At 37.9% G+C, this 27,241-nt stretch overlaps 1 protein-coding gene across 1 annotated transcript in view; it reads right to left on the bottom strand.

Annotated features, from left to right (window-relative positions):
* Nucleotides 1-27,241, bottom strand: part of TLL1 (tolloid-like 1) — a 139,334-nt gene that overhangs the window by 36,341 nt on the left and 75,752 nt on the right. Inside the window, exons 6-10 of the mRNA XM_009893731.1 lie at nucleotides 21,369-21,547; nucleotides 19,483-19,588; nucleotides 16,371-16,495; nucleotides 8,915-9,030; nucleotides 1,147-1,249 (exon numbers count right to left, since the gene is read on the bottom strand). Of these exons, the coding sequence (XP_009892033.1) occupies nucleotides 1,147-1,249; nucleotides 8,915-9,030; nucleotides 16,371-16,495; nucleotides 19,483-19,588; nucleotides 21,369-21,547 (629 nt within the window). The remainder of the gene's footprint in view (nucleotides 1-1,146; nucleotides 1,250-8,914; nucleotides 9,031-16,370; nucleotides 16,496-19,482; nucleotides 19,589-21,368; nucleotides 21,548-27,241) is intronic.

Raw genomic sequence — 27,241 nt, 5'->3', positions numbered from 1 at the left:
GAAAAATTATTGTTATAGACTGTTTCTATACATACAAACCTGGGTGTTTTGGAAGGGGAAAGTGAATACAAATCTTAAGACAGGAACATAACCTAGGTCACAGTAATACCGCTTATTGTGCCTAAGGACCAGAGATTTAAAAACTAACATTCAAATGACCCTAGACTATATTATCCTCTTAAATTCAGCCTAGGTAGGTGAAATTTCTGTTTGTCTAGGTGATAGAGATGGGAACAGGAGAAAAGAATAATTACTGTCTGGTCTTAATTCTTTCTTCTTTCTTTTCTTTTTAAGGCCAAGAAAACAGGCACTACTTTTAAAAAGCTGTCCTCTCTATCTGCTTCCTTTTCTTTCTTTCTTGCTGTTTTTAAATTGTGGCTGTTAGGACACTAATAAATAGTTTTAGTCTTCATTCTAAAAACAGCAACAAAATTGACCCCAAGAAATTGGAGACGTTCATGTTTCCTAGGGTCTGAAATCCCCAGTTTCAATCCTAGAAGATCACAGGACATCAAACCGACCATCTGGATTAGGCAGTGGCATTACAGGGTGTGAAATCTCCCCACCAGCCCTTTGAATTAAGAAAAGGATGGCTGCACTTTCCTGCATATTAGTTGCAATTCAAAGACTTAATTCATTATTGCTTTGCATGTCTTTTCTCTGCAAGAGCAGGGAAGGACATGTGAAGAAGAAATAACCTTCTATTAATAATTTTAAAATTACAGGAACAGAGCTGATAAATACAACTCTACAGTGGGCATGTGCTCATCACGTGCCCTATGGATTTCCCATCACATGCCCTACAGATTTGTCTGCATACTATTTCCCCATTTCTGTGAACAAAACTATGGCAACTTCATATTCAAATACCCACACGCAAAGCAAAAAGTTGCATATTTTGTAGTTTTCATCTTTCCACACACCAAGCTGGATAACAGCTAGCTGCAATCAAAAGAAGGCTTGAGACTTGAAGTCAAATTAACGACTTATTGAGGCCATTTAGAGGTTTTTTCCCCATCCCTAAGTTTAGAATCATTCTAGACACCTCAAAGCCAAGAGGTTTGTTGTGAGTTCAACAGCACACAAGTCCACTGAACTAAATGAGTGTGCAAACTACAGACAGTGCAGCATTCAACAGTTGCATACCAAGCAGAGGTGATTTTCTCCAGTAGCCATCTCTTACTTCAATATAGTCATACCAACAGAGACTGCTCTTGTAAAGGTCCATGGTGGTGAAGTTTAAAACAATCTGCAATCAGAGGAGAGTACCTAATTAAATCATGTGTGGTTGATACTGGAAAATGATCACAACAACATTCTGCAGAACAGAAGCCATAGTGGTCGCCTGTAACAGGATTGCAACTTCTTAGACACTTAATTAACCTTTCCTCAATTATTTCTTATAGTAAGTAGAAGTTGCTTCAGAACATTAAAAGTTTTCTATTTAATCTTACACATCTGTGCAAATTCAAGACAGACTATTCACATTTAATTGCTTACAGGCAGCTTTTCACTGAGAAAAAGCATTGAGAATGCTAAGGTAAAATAATGTGCTAATATAATTTTAAGTATGTTGTTTTGATAATTCTCCTGCCAATTCCTCTTCCATTCTGACTATAATCAGCACTGACAGCTGTAAAAAAAAAGTAATCGTGGTTTTATTTTGGTTTGCATTTCCTTCTACTATTGTTTTGACAAGATAATTTACTTTCAGAAAAGTTAAATATTGACAATGGCGGACAGTAATGCTGAAAGTAATATCACTAAAACAAATGTTACACAATCCCTTAATGACTCTTAATGAAACTGTAATAAAGCTTTTTATATTGAAATCTGAGTTCTGTACATTTCTGGAACTTTTGAACTTCGACTCCCAATTTTGCTGAGCACATCTGAAAATAGGCATATTTTCAACACATAATATCAGGACTACCCTAGACCATTATGTTATCCCACTTTGGTTTAGAAATACTAATCCTAAACTGCCATAAACTTATACTTTTAACACAGTAGTAGGATTCATCCTGGATCACAGGATAACACAATAGCTACAGTTTGGACCCTGACTGACTGGGACAGTCTTAGCATCATGTCCTGCAATTTCAGGACCAAACAAGAAGATTAAAAATCCTTCACATTTTTTATTATAAAATCATTTCCAATTCATAACGTTTCATTGGATTTAGGTGGTTTTGGAAAAAGAATTCATATTCTTCCAAATCAGCTCCTCAGTGTAGATTAATAAATATTTCAACCTAACTAAAAATCTTCTTTATTCACATATGAGCATAGAAGTGGTTTTATTTTTAGCTTTGATCCTAGGATTTCACAATCGAAACCTCCTATTATATAGCAAACATGAATTGCTGCACAGTAGCAAATACCTCACACTGCAAAAATATATCTCCATGGCAGCCTATGAAGCAGCTGTGAGTGTCAGTTGAAAGGAGAGGAATTTACCCTTGGTCCAGCTGCAAGGAGGCAATATAACACCATAACTGGAACAATGGGCCCAGACAGTCAGACGGGATGGTTTACTTCCATCTCCTCTGAAGACACCATGTGTCTCTCTAACCACACCACAGTACAATATTAAACCAAAAAGGCAGAAATTATTCAGACCGTTTCATTTTAAGATGACAAAATACTACTTTAAGAAGATAAAAACTAATTTAAAGATAATATAACGCTGGGCGGTTTGAGTGTGGAGGTGGTAGAGAGTCACAGTAAGGCTCTTATCCAAAGAATGGAAAATGGACATAATCTTTCATAGCAAAACACTATGTGTCTTAACATTAGGCTAGCAGGAGTTTAGCTTTCACTTACGTTCCACAAAAAATAACTAAGTACATCCATATGAGCAATTACATTCTCGAAAATATTTTTTGTTTTCAGTGGAGAGTGGGAAAATTTCTGACTTAACCTTAAAAGCTGTATCTTCCCCTATCACCTCGTGCTGACACTGCTGATCAGGTGGAAGACCAAGCTCACAGGTGATTCTATTCAGCTTTCACCTTTACTACCATGATGGCATGGGAAACAGAAAACATCTGTAAGGCTACACATAAAGCCCAACAGCCAGAAGTCCGGTACAGTGAGGCACATTCTGTTGGCAGCCACAGCCTTGTGGGATGAAGGTATGGGACACAAAGCGTGCCAGGGACCATCAGGACAGCACTGAATAAATGAATACTTGTTCTGATGGTTGAGTATGGCCAAACATTTATATCCACAAGCTGCTACTGCATCCACAAAACCTGCAAAAGTGTTGCTTAAACAGCAGTCTGCCTCTAGCAGTGTGTTCTCCATGGGAACACCCTGCAAGCAGCTTTGGTACATATTTAGTGTAGCAGATGCAACAAATATAGCCTGCCCTCTCCCTTTTGGCCCCTTCCTTCTGTCATTTTTAGGGCCATAAAGGAAGGCAATAATTTAGTCTCAGATCTATATGCCAGGAATGTCTGCTTCAATGTTAGTTTGATACTTTGGAAATATATTTAGATAATATTAACTCATGTTGAGGCTACCATTGGCACTCTGAATCATCTGACCTATAACAATCAATAGTCATAAAATTATATTGTAGGCTTCCTTCCTGAGCTCAGAGATGAAACTGGACGAATGTGCAATCAGACACAATAGCCGTGCAGTCTCTTCTCTTTGTTGCAACAGAAATTACAGTAGAAATTAATATATTTAAGGAAAACATGTTCCTTATACTGAAAACTTTGCAGTAATAGTTATTCTAATATTTTGAACTATTTTTCAGTATAGATACCCTTTCCCTGGACTTTGAAAAACAAAGCAAATTAAGTCTTAATGAAACAAAACAGTTTAAATTAATATCTTGTATTATGTAGACAGAGGATGTTGTCATAAGCATGGAATTTAAGAAGATAATAAAATGCTCACCCAGTTAATCATTCATTGAATTAGAACAATGAAGAGTTTTTGTATAGAAAATACATCAAATCAGTACTTTTAAAGCTAGAGCAAGTAGGGAATTGAGGGGAGAGGGGTGTTGCTTGTGTCTTTTGGGAGGAGTTTTTTTTGGTGAAGCCAGTAAGCAAATCATCCAAACAGTCCACTGTTGAACTCCAAGGATTTGAACTTCCAACTTTGAGACATTCAAGATTTGATTCTAGATCTGCTATATCTCTGCAAGTTCTGTGAGCTAGACTTTAAGACTCCTTTCCCATTTCAGATATGGCTAGTCAGGTTAAGTAGAACAAATTTCAACAGCAGATGGACAACTGGAAAGATTCAGGTAAGCACAGCAAATGCTTTGGACACAGTCTCAGCAGAGCAAGCACTACAATCCAGTTTTCTACTTAACAACCTCTATCTTCAGCCCAACTATTGAGCTACATCTCTCTTCAGATTGCTCTCACTTCCCCCTTGCCAGTTTTTCATCAGGGCCTTGGTGGAGAATTTGTATGAATTTTTTTTTTTAATTTTGCAAAATAAGAAGCGTTACTGAGAAAATTGTCAGAAATCCTTCAATGCCATGCTGCTTAGTTTCCAGACTACTGCACTGTTTACCTAAAAATGGCATGCATCACAGCATTAGTTGATCCTCTCAGCTGGCATTCACTAGGTTACTGTGATCGTGTCCATCCACATGCTTTCATGCTTCTTTTAGTCTAACTGCAGCACCTCCTGTTTCAACTTCCCTGTCTTTTTTCCTGGACACAGACTTACTGTGCCATCCCTTCCATGGAAAGGGAACCTCACAACTCACGTCTTTGCTTTTGCCTACTGCTACATCTCTCAAACTTCTTCTAGCTTATTTGCACCCTTTCCCAGATGTCTAACCCACAGGGCATTTTGCAGTTGCTATTCAGGCACTCCTTCAGGGACATGTACTGAAGAAATAAATGCACAGATATTATCAGAATTCCCAAACCACCTACTTACCATGTTATTCTCCATGAGAAACATGCAGATCTGGCTAAAAATACAATCATTCATGTGCTCTCCTCTGCTTCAGTTTTCTATTACATTTCCAAGTACTATTTGAATCTGCCTCTGAGGATGGCAGAGAGGTCCTATATATTCTTTCATTCAGACAGCAATTCTGTCAGTCCTTTGCAGACTGTTTCTTCTTCAGCCTGTCCTTCAAATAAAGAGGCCTCACCAACTGCAAAATTTTTGTTCTTCCCTTCATCTCAATCACTTTGCAGTTCAGATTCCTTCTAAACTCTTACCTTTTTTTTTTTCCCCCCCAAGTTTCTCAGAGCATAGGTAGGTATCTCTGTTTGTATCTAGCCATAATACTTGAAAACCCTACTGCCCTCAACAGTCATCTTCTCCTTTTCCACCCATGCCCACTTCACCCCAGCTGTGCAGGCAGAGGGGCTCACAAGGGGGAACCTTTTTCTCTACCCAGATGAGATGCAGACAGCTGGGTTAGGCTGGGTTAGGGAAGGTCAGGCTACCTTCCACAGCTGCTTAAGCTAACCCAGCCAGCTCTGTTGGAAGCAAGTTATGGAAGCCACATCCTATACCTCCTCCACTGGCTCAGCTGTGTGGAGCCTGGAGGTCTCTAACCAGTCTAGCCACAAGTTTTTCATTTTCCATGACACAGCTGAAATATCAGATTTCTCCGGTTTCTCTTTGGAAATTTGTGTTTTTGCAAATCTTAGTTGCCAGGATAGAGGTGGGAAAAGAATGAGTTTACTTAGGTGCGATCGTGTCATTGTCTCAAAGTGCTGCTATCTAAATGGAAACCATTAAAATTTAATAAGCCTCCTCAATGGCCCCGTCCTTTGAAACTATACGAAATAACCTTTACAGCCTTTTCTCACTGTGACATGCCAAGGTATTTGATGATGCAGCAATTCCTTAACATTGACCAGAATTCATTAGCTGTACATACGCAGAACCCCCAATCAGTTACAGCATGATTTCTGGTCGGGAACGAAACAAGTATAAATATATTTAAGATTCTTATTTGCAATTCTGCAAAGTATGAAATAGAAGTACAGACAAGGCAGAGCTTGTTGAAGGGGACAGAATGGCTGAAAGTCTTCACAGGAAAAACAATCAATGGGTATTTGTCAGCACAGTTAAGGAATTATTGATTACACAGCAGATTCAATTGTGCTACTGCAGAGAGAATATATCATACCTCCTACGGCCTGGGATAAGAAAACACAAAATACATAGCAAACACCAGGTAGTACTAACTAAGTTTTCTGCAGATGGTATTTTCCCCCGTATCCTAGTTTATCATTCATGTAAAATATTAAGGAAAATTGGAAAGTAATGTAACCTATTCAAAAAGGCAGATTAAAAAAAAAAAAAAACCTCAACACTTGCACAGTTGCAACTCCCTATGCCAACAAAATTTCTACACACCAGAAGGCGGGATTCGACCTGGCAGAGGGCATAACAGTATTACAAACACCATACGCCCCCAGAGATTTTTCTGTGTATAGATATATTGCATACAGCTGTTTACCATATAGTCTTAAATCTTGAGAGAAAGTAAAAGGTAAAAGAACTGCCTTGTTTTAGTAATAGGGACGCATATATTTTACATTGGGGTGGCAATTTATGCTGCCTGACAATAAAAGGAATACTGCAGCTAGTGTGTATCACTGCAATCCCGTCCTTCATTGTATTTCCTGCCATCAAAGATTCAGAAGTGTCTGTACTTGCAGAAAGCAGTACCGATAGAATAGAAGTCCTCTAAACTATGCTAAAACAGCACAATGTTAAATCTCAATAAATAAGAGACAAGAGTTAGACAATCTGGACTGATGCTTTTTCAGTTTATTTTTAGGTGACTAAAGTGCTCCCTGACATTTCAGAACATGATGTGATGTACTTATACATACTCTAACCTCCACACAACATTCCTGAGAGCTATCAGGGTCAAAGCAGCAAACAAAGAAACAAAATTTAAATATATGTTTATTTTCCCCTCATAACATGAATATGTTATCATCATTTACTGAGAAAATTTGGGATCAAGCATAATGTGTGCCCAAGGTACTGTGATATATGCATTAGTTAAGATTTAGACCCCATTTCTGCTATTCATATCCAAGTACTTGCTCCAAATAGGGACCTTTATCTCAAAACAGACAATATCCTATGGGAACAGCCCTGACAAAACAAACTTTTTGACATTAGCACAACTATCATTTACTTTGTTCTTGCTGGACTATATGGAGACTATGAGAGCTGGAGGTCAGAACAGTGCTCTACAGATACAACTTGTCATGTCAAATTTGAATTAGAAAATTCTTTTTGTTTTTTTCCCCCTTTTGAAGCAGGGGGTAAGATGGGAAGGGAGTCGGTCTTCTTACATTGCTCACTTCAAGACAGGGGTTTTCCCCCATTAAGCTTTTGTCCAGCATAATACAGCTGCAGTGGTGGTTACAAACTTAAGACATAATGGTATCACAAATGTATTACAACTACACTAACCTCCACAGATAGGCTTGCACAGAGTTGGAGTATGCTATGAATACTTAAGCACGACCATTTTCTAACTCATACACTGACATTGTTTTCAAAAGCCAATAATAATTTTAGATGAACGCTAGAATATTTTAAATTTTTAACTGAGGAATAGAAAAGAAACCTAAACCATTTTTGTTGTTATCACAGCAGTGTCTAAGAAGCAACACAAACAGTGGCGACATGAAATCACCTATCTAGATTAATTTGCATCTTTTGCACAAACCTTCTCCTATTCATCTGTTTTCATTTGTTTTTCCCTGCCAACCTGCAGAGCCACCCACGCCCTCCCAGCACAGAGCGTGTTTATTTTTCATCCTGTCTCTGGCTCTTGCCCAGAGGAGGGCGAACGCTTTCCAAATGACTTTTTTTGCTTTCATCCCCCACAGTGGCAAATGCTCTTATAGCTCCTCAGGATCTATTAGCACATCAAGAACTTGTGTTCTTAATGTCTACCAGGACCCTGACCTGAAAGAAACATGGAATAAAGTAATCCAATCAGGAGAAAACTGTGCCCAATATGGGGGGGGAGATACCACTGACAAAGTGGACTGAAATAACTGCATTTTCCTCTTTGGACTCTCCAGTACTGAGGCTGGGGCTGAGGTTCTATATTTCAGTCTTTAGGCTGCATTTGCTTAATACCGGCCACTGCTTCTTGTAAAGAAACTTACATCCATTTTTTTTGTCCTGCATATTTTGTCCCAGCTGAAACTTCCCATTGCTCCCTCTATCCTTATTTATTTTGAGACAGGCTAACATTTGAGCCAATAATTTAAAACAAGATTCAGCTAGCACATTTTGAAAGCGTACACAAGTAGAACAGGTTTTGCTTTCCCTAGGATGGCAAGCTTCTCGCCCCGAACTGCTCTCACCAGGCCAATTCCTCCCCGCCCCAGCCTTTTTCCTCTAAAATTGATGCCCAGAAAGTAAAACTGTATGCACTAGAACCGATACCAGGGAACACCTACAATGACACTTTCTTCACCGCACGTTAGTAGCATTTCATTTTAGAAACACGTCATTCAACATACTAAGAGCTTTCTTAGGCCAAGCCCAGCTGTCAGCCCCACACAGCTCAGCCAGCTCGCCCAGGCCCATGATGGAGAAGAGACCATGCAGGAGTCTGAACTACCTCTTCCACCTTTACACTGAACCACCAAGTGAACTGGAAGCCAGTTTTGAAGGGTTTTCACGATGAAAACATAGCAGATTGACACCATGCCTTCATTCGCCATGGACAGCCACCAAATAGGTGATGCGGTTCTAATGCCACAGACCAAAGTCAAGTCAATAGCACGTAGTTAGCTCACGGTCTCATTTTTATGGCATACCGTTGTTTTCAATTATTATGAAAGCTTTAAACTTAAATGAAAAGCTAAGGAAATGCAACATTTTATTTTGAAAATAGTATCTGTGTTTTGCCGATGAAATGTTAAAGTACCTTCTCCCCTGGGGTCACAGAGATTCTCCATATGCAGTGTGTGTAGGAAGGATAACCATTTGGAAATCCTGGAGAAGAAAAGTTGCCTGTAGATTCCTGCAGTGTTTCTCCACAGGCTGAAAGAAACAAAATAGAGTAAAAATATAAAATTGAATGCACTTAACAAGGAAAAATGCATCTTTCCGATATCTACTCACAATATATTTAACTCACTGCAGATGCAGAATGTAAAACAGACTAGTTATTTTATGATTTATTCAAAACAATGATTTTAAGCCAGTCTGACATTCATTCCATTTTACACAGGATGTTTTTATTCCATGAACTATTTCACTTGTGTGCTGTCTGCTGACATAACGAAAATTACAGCAGTCTTAAAAATGTCATTGCTGTCAATCAACTGCAAAATTATACACATTCTTTTTTTCACCAAAGTACAGTTGTTAGCCACACCCTTAGACACATCCTTTAAGAACTAAAACAAAACTAAAACAAAAGCTGGCATGGCATGATTGGCACCACATTGGAATTTCATCAGTGGTTTCATTTAATTTAGTACTTTGCCCACATGAGAGTCACTTCCAATCCAAACTATTCTATGATTCTACGAGAGAGTGATCTGACCTGAACTTAGTCATTTATATTGGTATAAAAAACTAAGTCATATATTCAACAAAATCTCTTATAACAGTGATTTGTAGACATGTGATTAATAGAGCAAAGCAAATGGAAAGGCCTAAAATACCAAAGGCTTTTATATTCTTTATTATTGAAGCTTTTAGCACCCATATCTCACCTGTCAATCATGCTACTAGCTGCTGGTGGACTGATTAATAATTCTTCACACTAAAATACAGCATTGGAAGCTCCTGCCATTCTCCACCATTAAAACTGATTCGGGTAGGGCGTCACACCTCAGTCAGTCATCTTTTTTGACCTTATTCAAGTTGTTTCACCCACCAATTTTGCAGGTGTGATACGGGAGATGTGAATTTGAGAATATTATCCCATGACTGACAGTGTAATCAGTTCTGCAGTGCTTTCAAATTACAGTGCTACCACTGCCAGCAGGTGAACTACTGTATCATCAAAATCTCAATGAATTATAAATGATCTGGAAAATCTTTAAATAAAAGGGGACAAAGGAAGAGATTGTTTATGACAGGGACAGACAACACAGCTGTACAGGCTGTCTTGTTAAAATGCGTCTAAGATGTAATCTGACAACTACACTGTAATATCAGGCATAAGCTACATTCAAGGCATCAAATATACTCTCTGCCACTGAAATGGTTATTGTGATGGGGAGAGAAAAGAAAGATTGGTGCAGCCCCCAAAAATTTAATGGCTAAAGTCACCGTCACTGTGTCTTTTAGGAATGAAACAGAAACAAAAAAATTCTTTTACTCCCCTCATTTTAAAAATGTGGTTTTAATTTAAAAAAAAATGCAGGCAGCCACAGCAAATGACACATACAAAAAAGGGTATTCCGTGCTAAATAATTCTTTCTGTACAAAGCCTTTTCAGTGAAAAGGCTATATCCATAGTTAATCACAGAATGGTCAGGGTTGGAAGGGACCTCTGGAGATCATCTAGTCCAACCCCCCTGCCACAGCAGGTTCACCTACAGCAGGTTGGACAGGACTGCATCCAGGCAGATTTTGAATACCTCCAGAGAAGGAGACTCCACAGCCTCTCTGGGCAGCCTGTTCCAGGGCTCTGACACCCTCAAAGTTAACCACAATTTATTTTTAACACAGTGATGAATGCAAACTTAAATAAACTGCAGAGTACTGTACTAGATTCCCCAGCGCTAGTGAACTGTATCGTAGCTCACAACGCATACATATAGCACTTAAGAGAAGGCCAAGAGTAAAATCATAGTCTTGTACCGGAGTAGAGGAAAGCAGAGCCCAAAGAGGAGATACCCTGCGCAGCAGGTGCATGCAGGACTCAGGAGATCTGTGAGGATCCAAGTATTCTGCTCACCACCTTTAGAGCCCTCTCTTGTTCTTCCCTCCATGCACAGCTCTGTTGAGACTACGCTGCATCAGCGTACTATCACAAGGCATACAACCATATTTCAAGCTTTAGCACATCTTCTGTTTGCTCTAGCTATAACTATTTCACCAACACTGCAGTTACTAAGGAAGCGTTGAGAAGACGACACCGTGAGAGATGGGGAACACTGTTTGTCCCATCTTCTCTGCTCACATTGCATTTTTTTCAATTAACTGTAACTTTGACTCACAAATATTGATTTTGAAGTCCTGCAATGCACACACTCACACCATGTGAAGTATGTAAGCAAAAAAAATGCCATCAAGTATGCGCGACAAATGAGATATCAGTTCAAATGCAGCCCTGCAATTAGAGAGAGGAGAATGGCCCTGGCATAACTAGCCCTTACTCTATTAAAGTCCCTAAATTACACCATTATAAAAGCAAACACACATCAATGATTTAAGCATAATGGCTTTACATTTTTGTAAACATTTCAGAATTTTTCTCTCTTATACAGAGTGCATGATTATTTTCTCCAGAATATTAATAACATTCCATCTCCATATACAGAAGTTGTATACGGCCTTAAAACCATGGATTTTAATTGTCAAAAGGTGCCGTGGGACACTTTCTTTTTCTAGGAATTATAGAATAAAGCTAGTTAATATAACAATTTAACTTATATCCATATTAAACACCTAGGAGCTCTCTATCAAATCAAAACTTTCATAAATTCTCTGAATTTAAGGGAAGCATAAGAAAAATTGTAATTGGGTAACTTCTAAGAATTAACACAATTAGAATTTATGAAATATGTTTGGGCTTTACATGTTTCACCACATTTATGATTTAATTTAAAATTCCCTGCTTACTCAAAGGAACTATAACAAGAAGAGCTTATACAAACCAATAGTTCAATTAATTATCTATGGGATCTGAGTTCCAGGCTGGCTTCCCGAGCTGCTGTAGACGGGGTGATATTTGGACATTACTTGTTTAAAAGCACATTGCACCACAATGGGTCAGTGGTAATTGAAACAGTTAACTTTCTGTCACTAGAGAATGTAAAAGTTTTCTCTGTAATTGGACTGTGGCAACTACAGTATTTGTGATTAGGCTTATAAAATGGTATATTATAAATGTTCTACCATGCGATGGTCCATTATTAATGGAGTCCACTTTGGGAAAGAAATGTAGAAGGAAAATGAGTGGTAAGGGCCACTTATTTAAATTTCCTAAAAACTAATCTTAGTATATTTCATGTCAGAAGAAATTAATTACAACTTCAGTCTTATAGACATCTGCTTTATAAAGCATTTGTACTTTTTTATTCCATTCTTAATCATTAACATTGCCAACATTTTCTGTGGTGCTTTTTTCCCCTCTCAAATGTCATGCCTTATATCGATTTTACTAGGCTGGACCCTTTGCAGAAATGCCACTTAGCTCTCCCTACACTAACACTCCAACCAAAACCACAATCTCCTGTCTGTTTTACAACATGAGCAGGTTAGGCTTCTCATAAGCCTCTCTGTGGTAAGGAAAGGGAAATTATTTTTGCTTCTCTTTGTAAAGATTAGCAATGAGTGCAGGCAGCAGGTAGATTATATACTTATATAAAGCAATTTCTACCAGTGAACTCTGTGGCAATGTTTAATTACACAGCCTGTGTATAACACCTCTCTGGGCTGGCCTACGCACACAGTCACTGTCCATTAAGGATTATAGTGAAATCTGCAAATGACAAAGCCCAGATCCTCCAAGACATTTAGGGATCCAATACTCATTCCGTTGTCCCTAGCACTAGCAAATACATACTGCCATATACGGTTAATTTAAGCTTACCCTTTTACAAAGAGAATAAAGACCTTTAATACTTTTTACTTAGACCCAAGTCTGTACATCTCTACGTATACGGCCTATATAGCTGCCACAGAGTCCCAAAAATATCTGGTGCTGACAATGTACTTGTTAAACCAAAAACTCAAATCAGTTTAGTACAACTCAGTGTCTTACCGTTGACTTGATTCCCCTTTATAGTTATAGGGAAACAGTCTTAATCTGAAAACCTTAATCCTCCTTATGTAGTGAATAAAGGCTGACTTTTGAACTTGAACACTCCTTTTTAATCTCATAGAGATGGGAACAAATTAAGCCTCAGGAACAGCGACGACAGCACAAAAATGGGCCAGGCTAGGTATCCTTCACCTGCTGCCACAGACCCTGGCAATTTGTAAATTTGCTGAACTTTTTCCATCCACTGTCTCTTCCTCTGAACAGCCTTCTCCTGCCAGTCTGAGCCTCCTTTCCCATCCGTTCTTCAACCCCACTCTACCCACTTATTTTGTCCTCTTTTTCTGCCTAACGGTATCCTTCTCCATCATCTCCCTTTCCTATTCTCTTGCTCCTATAAAATTACATATACATTTTAAATCAACTACAATTTCTATATAGAACTATAAAGGTAAACCTGTGTTGAAATTTTAGTAGGTACACCAAAAAACCCCATATTCTATTACTCTGTTAGACAGTCTGAAAACCATTGTAATACATCCAGCCTTGAAGTTTAAAATCTGTTCTCAAATGTGAGGACACTCCAAGTTCAAAATAAGATTGGCAGAGGAAGGACCCTCAACTTAGTTGCTTACTTTCTCCTTATTCTATCATGTAACAATGTAACTCAGTATTAAAATGTAACAGATCCCTATCAGCAATTAAGTTTTCATTTGACAAAAATCCTAAGAAAAAGTTAAAAACAAACCAAAATTACTGTTGCTAGGCGGTTGAGTGCTGGCACTTACTCAGCTGATGAAAGACAGGTTATCAAATCTCATGCCTTGGTTTCACCAAGCTCAAAACTGTTTCTTGGTCACTAAGCCCTTTCCTGAAGAATGACCCTGAATATCCCGACTAGCTAAAACAACCTGGGAGGTTCAGCTGCCTCACTGTTGTGAGGAACAGCTGGATTCTCCAGCGGCCCCGAGCTCAGCTTCATGTTCACAGGCCCCAGAAAATGCACCAAGCTTCTTGGACCAGAAACTCTTAGCAGGAATAATGAGGACTCCAAAGAAAACATGGACAATACTGCAAAATCCTTTATCAAAGCAGCGTGTATCTCTGGAAAACACTGATTTAAGGCACTGTTTTCTGTATTTTCATTGCATTACATTTAAGGCAACACAAACAAACACATGAAACAATGCAGATGTTATTAACGTTTGAAATATTCACTGCTGTTTTATCATAAGCAGACATCACGATTAACATCTTTTGTCTGAAACAGGAAATACAGCAAACCTCCAAAAACAACAGTGTCAGGGATTTTATTGCCATATTCTACGACGATCACATGATTCTTTTCATAAAACCAAAATTTTCATGTCTGAATTTTCAGTCTCACTATTAGCTGAAAAATTTATTAGATCACAAGGACCGTGCAACTTTCAGAAAGTTGCTATCTTTATTGGATATTTAAGCTTGTGTTGTTTTATTCAGTCATGCTGCTTCTATCAAAAATATTAACTGAAAAAAATAGCGTGTTAAATAGTATGCTATCTAAAATTTGTAGCAAAACTTTCTGCCTTTTTCTCTCTTAAAACTTACTTTCTTTTACAAACTGGCTCGTCTAAGTAAGGCTAGAAAACCAACGTTTTTTATCCAAAAGTTTGCCGAAACAAAGGGCCAGAAAAGGAGCATGATCCCACAACCACCGTTCATTTTTATTATTCCTCTGAAGTGTGTTTACCAGCGCTGCAAAAAATAACCTACCTCGACAGCACACACTACTACTGAACAGCCATGGTTTTACAATACTGTGAAACTAACTTTCAACAAGACTTTCAAGACATTGAAAGAAACGATAACTCATCATTACACATTTTCATTAATTACATGAAAAGGATATTTTCTTGAACAACTATTTGAACACCAGCTCAAAAAGCACATCGCGCTTTTTTCAGTGATCTGAAAGTACATGTTAGGGTATTATATACACACTTAGCAGCCTAGGTTGTAATTTTTTTAGATTATTTTTTTTCTTTCTTAAGTCAATGTGATGATAAAATACTAGCTACTTTCACAGTGGTGTTGATTCGATTGTCTATTTCTGTCTCCAAAATTTGTCTTTTATCAAAATATATACATATTCTCCGTGTTTATGAAATCAGTGCTCTCTGTATACACTTATTAGAAATAACGCTGCCAAGAAGAATGCTATTATACACTTGCTGTACCAAAAGGAAAGAAGAAAAATTATTCCACAAGGAACAGTTGTTAAAGAAAATATGTTGAAGTGGTTTCTCCTCTGGCAGGCCCAGAAACGCTGTGCATGTTCTCAGTATATATAGGATTATGACTCAATGTACTTACAGCACAAAGGAAAAGCTTTTTTCAGCTGTACAGTGTACATTAAATGCACATCAGATCCCCCAGATCTTCAGTAGATCCCAGTGCTGCTGATACAAATCTGAAGCAGCTCCATCACTTCAGTCCTGATCCCTCTTTTTAGTCCTTCTGTATTGATCAGGTTGTAAAAAGTAGCCATATATCTGACTTGAAGCAGTTACTGAGACTTCATTAATTCCCACGAGGAGAGCAGGAGGGCTGTAAAACCTATGTGGCCCAGAGCTGGTATGTCTAGCCTCCCACAAGGACCTTGCTGGCAAATTCTGGCTGAGAGATGTCACTTCTGAACTGCTTCAGTTTACACCAAAGGTTACAACTGATCTCAGCTATAACTACAGCAAGGAAAGTAAAACCTTTTGCTTTGAGATTTCCACTGCTTTGCCAGCATTTAGACAGCAACCACAGGATTGACTCTGGGTTACTCCAGACTTGCTACTCATGCCTCTGGGACAGACAGCAACTCTCTACCCCAACGCTATTTTGAGATAAAACATTAATATGCATTGAAATTATAGGATGCTAGCATTAGGCAGAAGATATTCAAATACTAAATGCAACTGTTACAACTGTTTAGTTTGTAATAACATCTAACCAATTCATCCATAAAAGAGTTTACAACTTAGTTGTCCTGACCCGCTAATTGTCAAATTTTCAAAAAATGTAATGTTCAGGGGTGATTGCAATAATTTAATTTGCTCCTTCTGCACTCTGAATTCAAATAAAAAGCAGATTCCATTCACTATGTAAACGAGAAGTGATATTAAACATCATCTTTTTTTTCTAGTCATTGAACAGATAAGGAAAATACAGACTGAAATGTCATGACATTAGGTGTTGTTTCATACAGTTTATCTGTCCTTAAGTACTTTGCATTCCAGAGACCTTACCTATAAGGTTTCTTTTATGATTCAATTCTTGAACTGCCTATGTCAGTTGCCAACATGGAAACAGACTACTGTGCAGCTGACTCAAAAAATTTATCATTCCTCTTGAACAACATGTCAAACAGTTGCTAGCATGTGGGTTTTGTTTGTTTGTGGTGCAATACCTGGACATCTATACAGCTTTCTTGCCTGTGCAATATCTCCTTTACTTAGACGAGTACGCTGGCCAATGGCAGGTCGTATACCATTATCATCACGGGAAGGGAGAATGGTATCCAGAAACATGCCCCTAAAAAAAATAAAAATAAAAATAGACCCCAAAAAACCCTATCAGGATTCTGTCATAAAACTGTCTGAGTTTTATGGATGTATAATACTATTTTGTAAATCTAGAATTTACATTTGGCATAATTAAGAGGGTAAAACGCAGAACTTTAAATACAGAAAACATGTCAAAAATTCCTCAGGTTGGCAAACTTTATGCAAAGTTATCAAAAATAATCTTCTTTCAGTACATCAATTAACATATCAGCTTTTATATTTCTATTAGACAACAGGAGGGAAATCTCTTACTACTATTTAGACTAGACTGGAAAAAGGCACTGCTGTTAAGCTCTCACTATACTGAAAAAGTTAATTATAAAAATTATATAGAAACACATAAATCAGGCCCTATCACAAAATTCTTAATCACAAAGTTCCTATTTCTAATGACATTTCTAAGGAAAGGCTGACTTACATGTGTAGGAGTGTCAGGCACGCTTGCCAATCATTCTTCTTTCAGGTGTTATAACATCTCTAACTCTACTTTAGCCACAGCTGCTTTTGAAACATACTTACTTGCCAGCCTCTGCTTGCTTTACAATAAAATACATCAACTTACCATATGTGATTTTAACAACATTTATCCTGAATGACTAGATGTAACAGAAAGCACACTTGCTCCAAATGTGCAGTTTTATTCAAAATTTCCCAAATTTTAAATATGATCCAAAATACTTTGATAGTCTCAAATTTTAAAAGAGGAAGGTACAAAATTAAGTTCTATTATTATGTTACAGAATTTGAAAATCCCTCATATCCCATAGAATGGAAGTTAACAGATCTATATGTTTCTGTATTCTCTTGTTCTTAAAATTTTTTATACTCTCTTGTATACTTGTAGGGCTTTTATTGAGTATTGCTCTCCCAGTAAGATTTCTTGTGGCATCAATACAAATTTTGAAAAAGAAAGGGGAAAAAAGAAAGAAAGGGGAAAAAAGAAAGAAAGGGGAAAAAAGAAAGAAAGGGGAAAAAAGAAAGAAAGGGGAAAAAAGAAAGAAAGGGGAAAAAAGAAAGAAAGGGGAAAAAAGAAAGAAAGGGGGAAAAAGAAAGAAAGGGGAAAAAAGAAAGAAAGGGGAAAAAAGAAAGAAAGGGGAAAAAAGAAAGGAAAAAGGGAAAAAAGGGAAAAAGAAAAAAGAGAAAAAGAGAAAAAGAAAGAAAAAGAATCTTTTCAGGATGCTACCCTAATCTCAACAGTGAAACAAACTCCTTATGGCATTATGCAGTTTCTAGAACTAAGGTACATTGTTCTTTCAAAAAATTGTTTGTATCTAATAAATTATTATTTTATTTTCCACTGATTTTTAGTACAACCTGAAACTGATGCTATGCATATTTTGAAAAATGTGAAAACAATGCTCTCTTAAATGCCTTAGCATCACCTTAATAAGGGAACAACCTGTAACAGTTTTAACACAGCATGAACAACATCATTGTGTGTGACTAGAACTTTATAACGTTTTGATTTCTACTTCTTATCTGGGTGAGGAAGGTCTAATAACAAACAGCTGGCAGTATGTCACATTGAGCTCGACTCATGGTTTCAAGATAAATCAGTGCAAATCACTACATGACCTCAAGGGTTTGCTGGTTGTTTTTAAACAGTATGAAGTAACAACTTCTTGTACCTTAGGGCAGGGCATGCCTAGTCATGGCACTACCATTTTTTGCCAGTTGGAAAATGGTGAGATCAGGGACCACAAATCAAATTATCTTGATGTTGTCATTGCCCTAGGAGTTTGGGGGGTTCCAGCTTGTTAAATTACTCTATTTTATATAGGTTCTTTTAATCTTCTACTTAAGGTAATGTATCTGTAACTGCATTAAGCGATGTGACTAATATCTGCCTCATGTGACTCATTCCCATGCTTTTCCAGGGGTGAATTACATGCATGCTGAATACATCTTTGGTAGGATATTTTTATTTTTTTTTAAATAACATCATTTATATTGAGAACAAGCTTAAGAAATTGGCAAAGGCTGGCAAGGTTTCTGACGGTCTTCGGTTTATTTCAGTGTCTCAGGTTGTCTAGTATTTTTGCCTTAAAATGCACAAATTGAACCAATAAAAAGCTAATCACATAACTTTTCAAATTAGCATTTTTGTTGGCCTTTTTTTGAGGTTTCTTTTAATTCACATTACTCTGGCATTTCTAGAGAGTAATTAGCTGAACTGCGACTTGGTATGACATATAACAGGAGACCAGGTGAAAGACTCCTTCTTCACTTATTCTCCAGGGTAGGGCTCGTCTATGGGAACAGCTCCTTGTACAGCTCCCCACATCCACACAGAGTTTCAGAGTGAGCCCCACGTGGGTTACTATGGAGTTGGGAATGGATCAGCCTGCAACAGGCCAGAGCAAAACCAGCAGAACTCTTTATTATATGGTTTTGATGACAGTAACAATCTGTACAAATCTACAAACAATAGAGAAGAGATTGCAGTCTCTGTTATAAATGGTTGACTGCAGTCCTTAGCAAAGGCTGTGGCTTGTGTGGTAGATGTCCCAATACCATAATGTGTTCTACTCACATAATCCATAGTTACTCAAGACATTATGCATCAAAGGAGATTTCTCTTTAAGAGAGCAGATCACGTTACACATAAAGTTCCTAACCATTTCACTCATTTGTTTTTTCTAAATTCAAAATTTTGTGGAGACAAAAAGAAAGCATTATATAAAATGATGTTTCCACATAATCTTGTCTTAAAATCTAAAGAACTGAAGCAAGATCAAAAGGCTGCTTTGAAACTGAACCGAAATGAAATGTGTTTAAAAGTATAATTAAATTATTCTGACTCAAAACAAACAAGCTGTGCTTTGACTGCTGTAAGAACACTATATTGCAAGGGATATATTAAGTGATTTCAGAATACTTAAAAAAAGCATAGTTCTTAGCATTCACAGAGAGGAATAGAATTAAAAGTCAAAAGGTATAACCTGAGACTCCAACCTTGAGAAGGTGTTCCTGGCATAGTGCATAATACTGTCAAAGTCGTATGGTTCCCCAAGGGAGTTCACCTCTCCAGGCTCCATCTTCAAGAAGTTGTATTCCTGACCTATGAATGATTGATAATTAGAGTTTCTTTAATATCTTCTTTTGTGAAGATAAAAACCAAAAAGGAAAAGAAAAACAACAGAGACCCTAACCTAATCAGTCATTGACATTCATAAATCTTAGCCATTTGGGAGTAACTGTGTGATTTTAATAACCAAGGGGGCAAATATGTCTTCTGAAACACACATCAAATTCCTATATTTGGCATTTAGAAAGACTGTTCTTATTCACCTAACCCACATAAAGGCCCCACAGAGTATGCTGTGCTTCATGTAGAATCCATAAATTTTCTGTCTTAGTTCTTAATTCCAGAAAGACATTTTTTGACAGCAAAGACCCCCGAAGAACCCCCCTCATTGTAGACTCATTAGACGGGATATTAAAGAGACTTTTACTTCAGCAAAGGCTATTCCCTGAGCCCCCATGTAATACAAACACTACAAAGTCGCATTTTCAAGAGCCAACTTGAATGTTGCAACTTAATGAAAGCAGAAGAGGAACAAAAGAATTATACTTAGTTCATAATTCCAGACCAGAAGTTCTTTGACCTAATCAGTGTATTAAGAGATGCAAAGCACCCCTTACTCCAATCCATATTCCCATTGGTGTCTTGCAACAAAACTGCAGTTGGCATTAACATTATTAACCAACATAATTCGCATAATACAAAAAAAACCCAAATGTCTTGGCGGTCATCACTACCTGATGCCATTTAGCGTTCCTCGAGCTCATGCCACACCACAAGAAGTGGTTTCAGCTAGACACTAGAGACACAACTGAAAGGAGAGAATAGGAAGCTGAGGATGGCACTCAGACTGATTTTCCCCATCACATAAAAAACACAGGGGAAGAGCACATCTATACAAGTCAACGACACAGAGAGAACAGAAGGAAGCGTTGGATGCACCTGCCCTTTCAGGACTTCAGAGACTTGTGGAAGTGTGTATCAGCTGCCAGTCATCTTCTAAATCCTAGTTGAGGTGGCAAAGATTTATTGCATCTCAAATCTATTTTGTTTTAAAACATTTTTTTATGGAAACGGACAAATATTCCAATTGGACAATTTCTGATTTCACCCCTTCTTAAGCAGAGAATTCCCATAAGTCAAAATCAGTGTTTCATATTTTTCAACATTGCAAATTTGCCTCCCATATCTTGCCCACACAACACAAGGGTAGGCACAACAGCTAGACTGACAAAGAGATGACAGTCACAATTTAAAGTTCTCGGGTTCCTCAGATGCTTTGTCTCAACAACGCCAAGGCCACTGGCTAAAGCTGCAAGTTCTGTACGGAAAAAGTAATTTGGAAACTGTGGGAACAGTGCCCATCTTTGTCCCAGATTCAAAGTCCTCAGCTTACTTTCCAGGTCTAAACCTCTTGGGCAGCTAAAAAGCTATTGACATGTTTCTACTTATCATTCAGTAAAGACTACAAAAGAAAAGCCCTTTTTTCAAGCACAGAAACATGACTTTTAAAGGACTTCAAGAGCAGTGGCTTCCTTCAAAGTTTTTGAGCATGATTACTATTTCTCTCCTTCTAACCAGAACTATCTAATGGCTTTCTATTCAGCCAGATCTTTAGGAAATACTGTATTTTAGTTGCAGTATTTCATTTGTGAATCAGCTGGAGATCAGTGTAAGGGTAATAGCAGGCAGAAATGCTCATTTCTGCTACTAAGCGTTCAGTTTTAAGAGAGTTGAGCAAATGAATGAAAAGCCAAAAATAAACAAACATTTTCCCCCCACCCCCCCAAAAAAAATACTTGTCAGAATATCTCACCAGGCTGGATGTTTTCTCTAATGATGGTGACATGGTCATCACGGTCTGGTCGTGTATGTTCATGCCAAAAACCTATCACATGACCCAACTCATGGACAACTATACCAAATTTATCACAGTTCTTGCCAATAGATATAGCCTGGGGACCATTTCCCCTTCGACCCACATACGAACAGCACCTGTAATTAAAACATAAACACAGATGAAAGTTTTGATGCATATCTCTACAAACCATATAGGAAATTCAGTTAAAATATGAGAAAACATTATATCAAAAATTTAGAACAATGCACTATGCAATTTCTGAAGTCTCACAAACATTAGCTCTAGTGCAAGAACAACCTATTATTCAGAATACATAACAAAAGACACCTTTATCTTCTGGGGTTTTTTTTATTCACGATCTTCTTAAAAGTTGCTAGCTGTGGTCAACAGAATTGTCATTTGTGGCCTTGTATCTCAGAATGGCACAGGAACTTCTTTTCACCCAAAGAATCAATAAAAATAAAGTTGACTGGAAGTACCATCTCACCCATGCATATCACTGCTTCCTTGCCCAGGCACACGCAAGCGGCACACAGGGGGAAGCAGAAGAATAAGTCAAGGTTTTGTCTGTGCCATACTTCTGCTGTGTGTCTTGACAGCACTCACCAGACTCTTGGTCACTCAAGTTCTGATAAGCTTGCTTTATTTTGATCTGTAAAGTCACCCTACTTCATTAGTTCCATCTATAAAGGGTACAGAAATGATGAAAGTGAAATAGTTCTTTAAAAGATTCACTTAGTGTGCAGTTGAAAATAAAGAAGGAAAATATCCTGAATGAGATGCAGAATCCTGTGATGCCACTGTGGAATCTCTCCTCATTTTTTGTTTCTCTGGCTATGGATGATATACAGTATCATTTGCAACAACAGTATATTAGGGAGTTGAACGGTCTGGATATGTGCAAACCATTTTTTTTTTTTTCTGCCACTCCTGTTTTCTTGTAATAGGAACCTTAGTCCCAGAAAGTCATATTTTCACAAGAAAAAAAAAACCAACACAAACGACCCCAAAAAACCCCACTTTGCAACTGCTCTCATTTTTCATTCCTGTTCCACTGCACTTCCATGATTCCAATGTAAACTTACAGAACAGAGATGCCCTTTTCAGCATTTATCTGAGAAGTCTGCTTTTTGGTTAGCAAAAAAAAGTCTGATGACTATGTTAGCAAAAGGATAGAAAGGAGAGTAAAGCAAATCCTAACAAAATGGAAGACAATTTCAGGTTTCATAAGCTGATTCTCTGTTACCTCTGAAGATCTTAAATATTTCAAGCCAGCATTATATTCCCTAACAAAAGCCTGATTTCCCATCTCTGTTCTGTATATTCTGCAGTCTGTCAGGTGGAATGGAATTGTACTGAGCAGATGACCTCCATCCTCTCCCTCCTCCCCCCCTTTTTTAAAAAAACTGTTTTCTGATGCAACATTTACGTAGCAGAATATATTTGGTCCTTGAGGAGACCGATGCTAGTGTGGAGAATGATCCTGTCCTTCATATGCCTCTGTGGGCAATAAAGAGTACCTATGGGAGCAATACTGATAGCAGATTAAATTCTACAGAAAACATTTGCTTGTTTCTCCTTCTCAGGGTTTGTGGTAGCAAAGAGACTTTTCACTTTTGTTAGTTGGCCAGTCAGTCAGTCTTGGTTGGTCATCGTCATTGATTTTTGTTAGTGTCTAATACAACTACAATTTTAAAATATGAATATAAGAGAAATACAGCCAGTACCTGTTCTCGGTAAGCATATACTGGTTTTGCACTGGTTAGAAATCAAAGACAAAAATACCAAACAATGATAGTAATATCCTAAAATTATAAAGGCCACACAATTTACTTTATAGAGGAAAACATTATTACAGCAGCCTAGGAGGGTTGTATAAAGAATTTTGAAACTATCTTGAAAATACTGTTGGGAAAAGTTATTGTTCACATCATAATCATTCCTTGCCATCTCAACTGCTTCTCAAGTATTCCTACCCTCCAAAAAGTTAACTCTTTTCTTCCTGCTTTAGATAGTTCCAAGGATAGATATGAATCACCTTTTTAGGTCAAAGCACTGAATTAGGCTCAGTGCTTCAGCTAGAGTTGTGCAATATCACATTTAATTAATTTCTTAAGGAGTCTTTTCTCTTCAAGGCAGGTAAATAAAAACAATGGCAATTTAGACTCCCTGTTATAATTCTGTGCCATTGTCAATGTTGCAGGTTTATGTGCTACTGTTTCACACCACAGTAAAAGAAAATAAAGAACACCTGTGTATTTCACTGTGCATTTCCCTCACTCTATATAAACTGTATTAACACAAAATTACTATTTACAGAATTTATGATACAGAAATATTATCATAAACACTGATATAAATAATAGTAATGGAAAAGCTACCTTAAGGTGTGCCATAAATATAGCATAGGTGATAAAAAAGAGCAACAGATAGCAGAAATATTAAAATAAAAATTTAGACTAGTTACACCCTTTTATCTCATGATTCCACAGTGGATTTCACCTTTGCACTTGCCACTGTGACATGGTTTTGCTTAACTTATTTGTCAGACTGCATGTTTGCAGAATAAATATTATGGCTACAGATGAATATGTAAACATAATTAAAGCACTACAGATATTTTCAGTATCATTTTTACCCAGCTTTGTATCATTCATTAGTCACTCAACTATTTGCATATGCTTCTATTGTGCAATAAGGAAATTACCGTAGTTCATACCCTCTCTTATTCACTCATGCTCACCCTGGGGAGAAAAGTGTTTGGATCCTTATGAAAGTTTAGGGGTTTTAGTTGTTTTGTTGTTTGGTTGGGGTTTTTTAAAACATCCTACACAGTGTTATTTACGTCCCACCCAATTAGAGTGGGAATGGTGAGTACACACTTTGTACTCTGAGCCAAAAGGCAATAGAATTTGCAAGCAACCCTTCATTCTCAGAAAAGTTCATTCATTTAAAAAGCCATTAAAGACCTTCTGTCCTCAGTACAGAATTCCCAATTCCCTGTCACAGGCAGTTGTGTTATGTACACCAAACAAATTTGTCAAACACAGTTCCCAGGTCCCAGACTTCAAATCTTTTAGAAAACATTGTTCTTTATCTTTGAACACTTTGAAGTAAGGACTAAGGTGTGGCTTTTGCCTTGGCAGTCTGCAGGAAGCCATGGTAGAAAACACAAGAATCAATCAGATGAAGTAATCAACACTCTGTGAAAGCATATCACCGTTTCCATATTAGGTGAAGTTAATGAGCTAGGGCTTCCTACCTATGTTAACATCATTATGGCGACTATGCTGTAGTGACTTTAACTTGTGCAAACAGATAAAATTCACTGACAATGCCTGATGGTTATTTTAAAAATAAAAAAGCATGAAATGCATGCGATCTATGAAAATTCACATTACAGATTACCAAATACGGACAAAATTCCACTGATTCTTGCATAATTCGGGTTGGAAGGGACCTCAGGAGGTCTCGAGGTCTCCACTTCAACTTTCTGCTCAAAGCAGGGTCAGATACGAAGCCAGACCAGGGCTGCTCAGGTCTTTATCCAGTCAGGTCTTGAAAACCTCCAAGGATGGACATGGCACAGCACAGTCCTCTGAACAACCTGCTCCAAAGCTTGGCTGTCCACACTGTGAAAAACTTATTCCTTATATCCAGTCTGATTCTCTCTTTCTTCAGCTTATGCCTGTTGCCTTGCATTCTCTCACCAAGCGCCACTGTGAAGAGCCTGGCTCCCTCTTCTTGTTGCCCTCCCCTTAGGAACTGGGGGCTGATGCTGGGTCCCCCTGAAGCCACCTCTTCTCCAATCGAGCAAACCCCGGACCCTCAGCATCTCCTCACAGGGCAAGTGTTCCAGCTCCCAAGCATCTTGGCACAAGGCTTAAGTCCATCCAGGTTATTATTACCTTTCTTGTACTGGGGGCCCACAGCTGGATGTAGAATCCATCTGTAACCCAGCAAGTGGCGAGTAGAGAGGGATGACCCATTCCCTTGAGCCACCAGCCGCACTTCTGTTCACACAGGCCCAAACACTGTTGGCTGCCGTAGTGGTCAGGGCCCACGGCCAGCTTCTGCCCAGCTCACTGCCCCATGGCCTTCTCCAAAGAGCTGCTTCCCAACCCGGCACTGCCCGGCCTATCTTGCTCTTCCTTTGCAGGTGAAGGGCTTTGAATTTGCCCTTGTTGATCTTCATAAGGTTCCTGCTGGTCAGTTCCTGCAGCCTGCCCTAGTCCTTCTGGGTGGCAGCTCTACCATTGAGCCTATCATCTGATCCCCCTCAACTTGGTGTCATCTGCAAACTTCATGAGAGCATGCACTGTCACCTCTTTGTGGGTCATTGACAAAGATCGTAAAAGGGATAGGTACCAGTATAGGCTCCTGCGATATGGCACTTTCAGTCATAGTCTGAGTCCACGCCATTAACCACAACCCTCCAAGCCCAACCACACAACCAATTTTAATCTATCCAGTTTTGCATTCATCTATACTCCTGCAAAATATACCCTGGAGACATATTTAAACACATTTATTTAGATCCTGGAATTTAATTTGTAATTCAAAGCCTTTATGATGTGAATACAACACATGACAGCAGTGCAAGAGGTTGATGAGAACAAAGTTAGGATAACCACACATAATTACGAAAAGGCAGAACAAATCCTTTAGTTTAAAACAGTTTAAACACTTCTGCTGAGTCTTCACGTTTATCATTGTGTGGAAACTCTAGTTCTGCATTGCAATTTTTCCCTATAAAGAACATTAATAAATATTTATAGCTTAAAGCAAATCAATAGGTTAAGACTGTAGGTTGTAGAACATTTAATACAATTTTAATAGTTTTAGCATGCTTATGTTGTTGACTTCGTGTACATTACATGCTTCAACTAGCAAAACCATATTTGGTGGTTTAAAAATTTCCATAGATTTTCAATATGATTTTTGCACAGTGACACTTTGGAGACAAAGAGAGATAAAGGAAAAAGTGAAAAAATAATAAATAATTATTCCAAATAGTACCCTCCACAACATCTCCAGCTCTGCTTTGATTGACACTATTCACAACAAGGGCAAAAGAATAAAGCAAGGATTTAATTATTCTTCCTGTCCTTTTTACTTAATTTGGACCAAAAGAGGGTTTAGCCTTTTAAGCCTGTGTGCTATAACTTGAAAAAGGGCAAGCAATAGCTGTGCAATAATAGCAGAACACCAAAATGGCTAGCATAACGCTAAGTTATTAATACAATTTGTTTTTACAAGAAAATAACGTAAATACCTAATTAACCAATTAAACAATTAACAATACTAAAAAGTTGTTTGTTTCTCAAAAACAAAGGTGCTTAAGATCACATCTGAAAGTTTTTAGAGGTGTTTCATAAATCAGAGATTTTTAGTTGTTTTCAAAAATCGATTGACATTTTACTATTATAGTCATCAAAAACCAAGAGAAGTTGGGCATTATCAAATGTGCACAGTGAATTTAGGTACCTCATCTGACACACTTGAAAGATGTTTTCTTTTTAGAAGAAAAAAATTAAATGTGATTTTTTTTTTTTTTTTTACATAGAATTCCTCTAGGCTGTCTAACACTGAACACCTGAAACCCACCACACTGAGAATTATTTTTTTAACTCTGTCCTGCTCCTAAAAACAAGCAGCCAGATGAGTATGGTAATTCCCTTACCCTGGTTACTTGACAGATTTCAAGTACTTCCCAGAAAGTATAAACAAATTTATAGAGTGTTTCTTTACACACCAAAGAAAATCAGAACTAACACCCGAGTCTTAAAATAACAGCAGCAGCGCACACTCATAGGATTTGCTAAGTT

Source organism: Charadrius vociferus, unplaced genomic scaffold (genome assembly GCF_000708025.1).
Source record: "Charadrius vociferus isolate BGI_N301 unplaced genomic scaffold, ASM70802v2 scaffold59, whole genome shotgun sequence".
Taxonomy (NCBI): domain Eukaryota; kingdom Metazoa; phylum Chordata; class Aves; order Charadriiformes; family Charadriidae; genus Charadrius; species Charadrius vociferus.
This window is presented reverse-complemented; position numbering and strand designations above follow the sequence as displayed.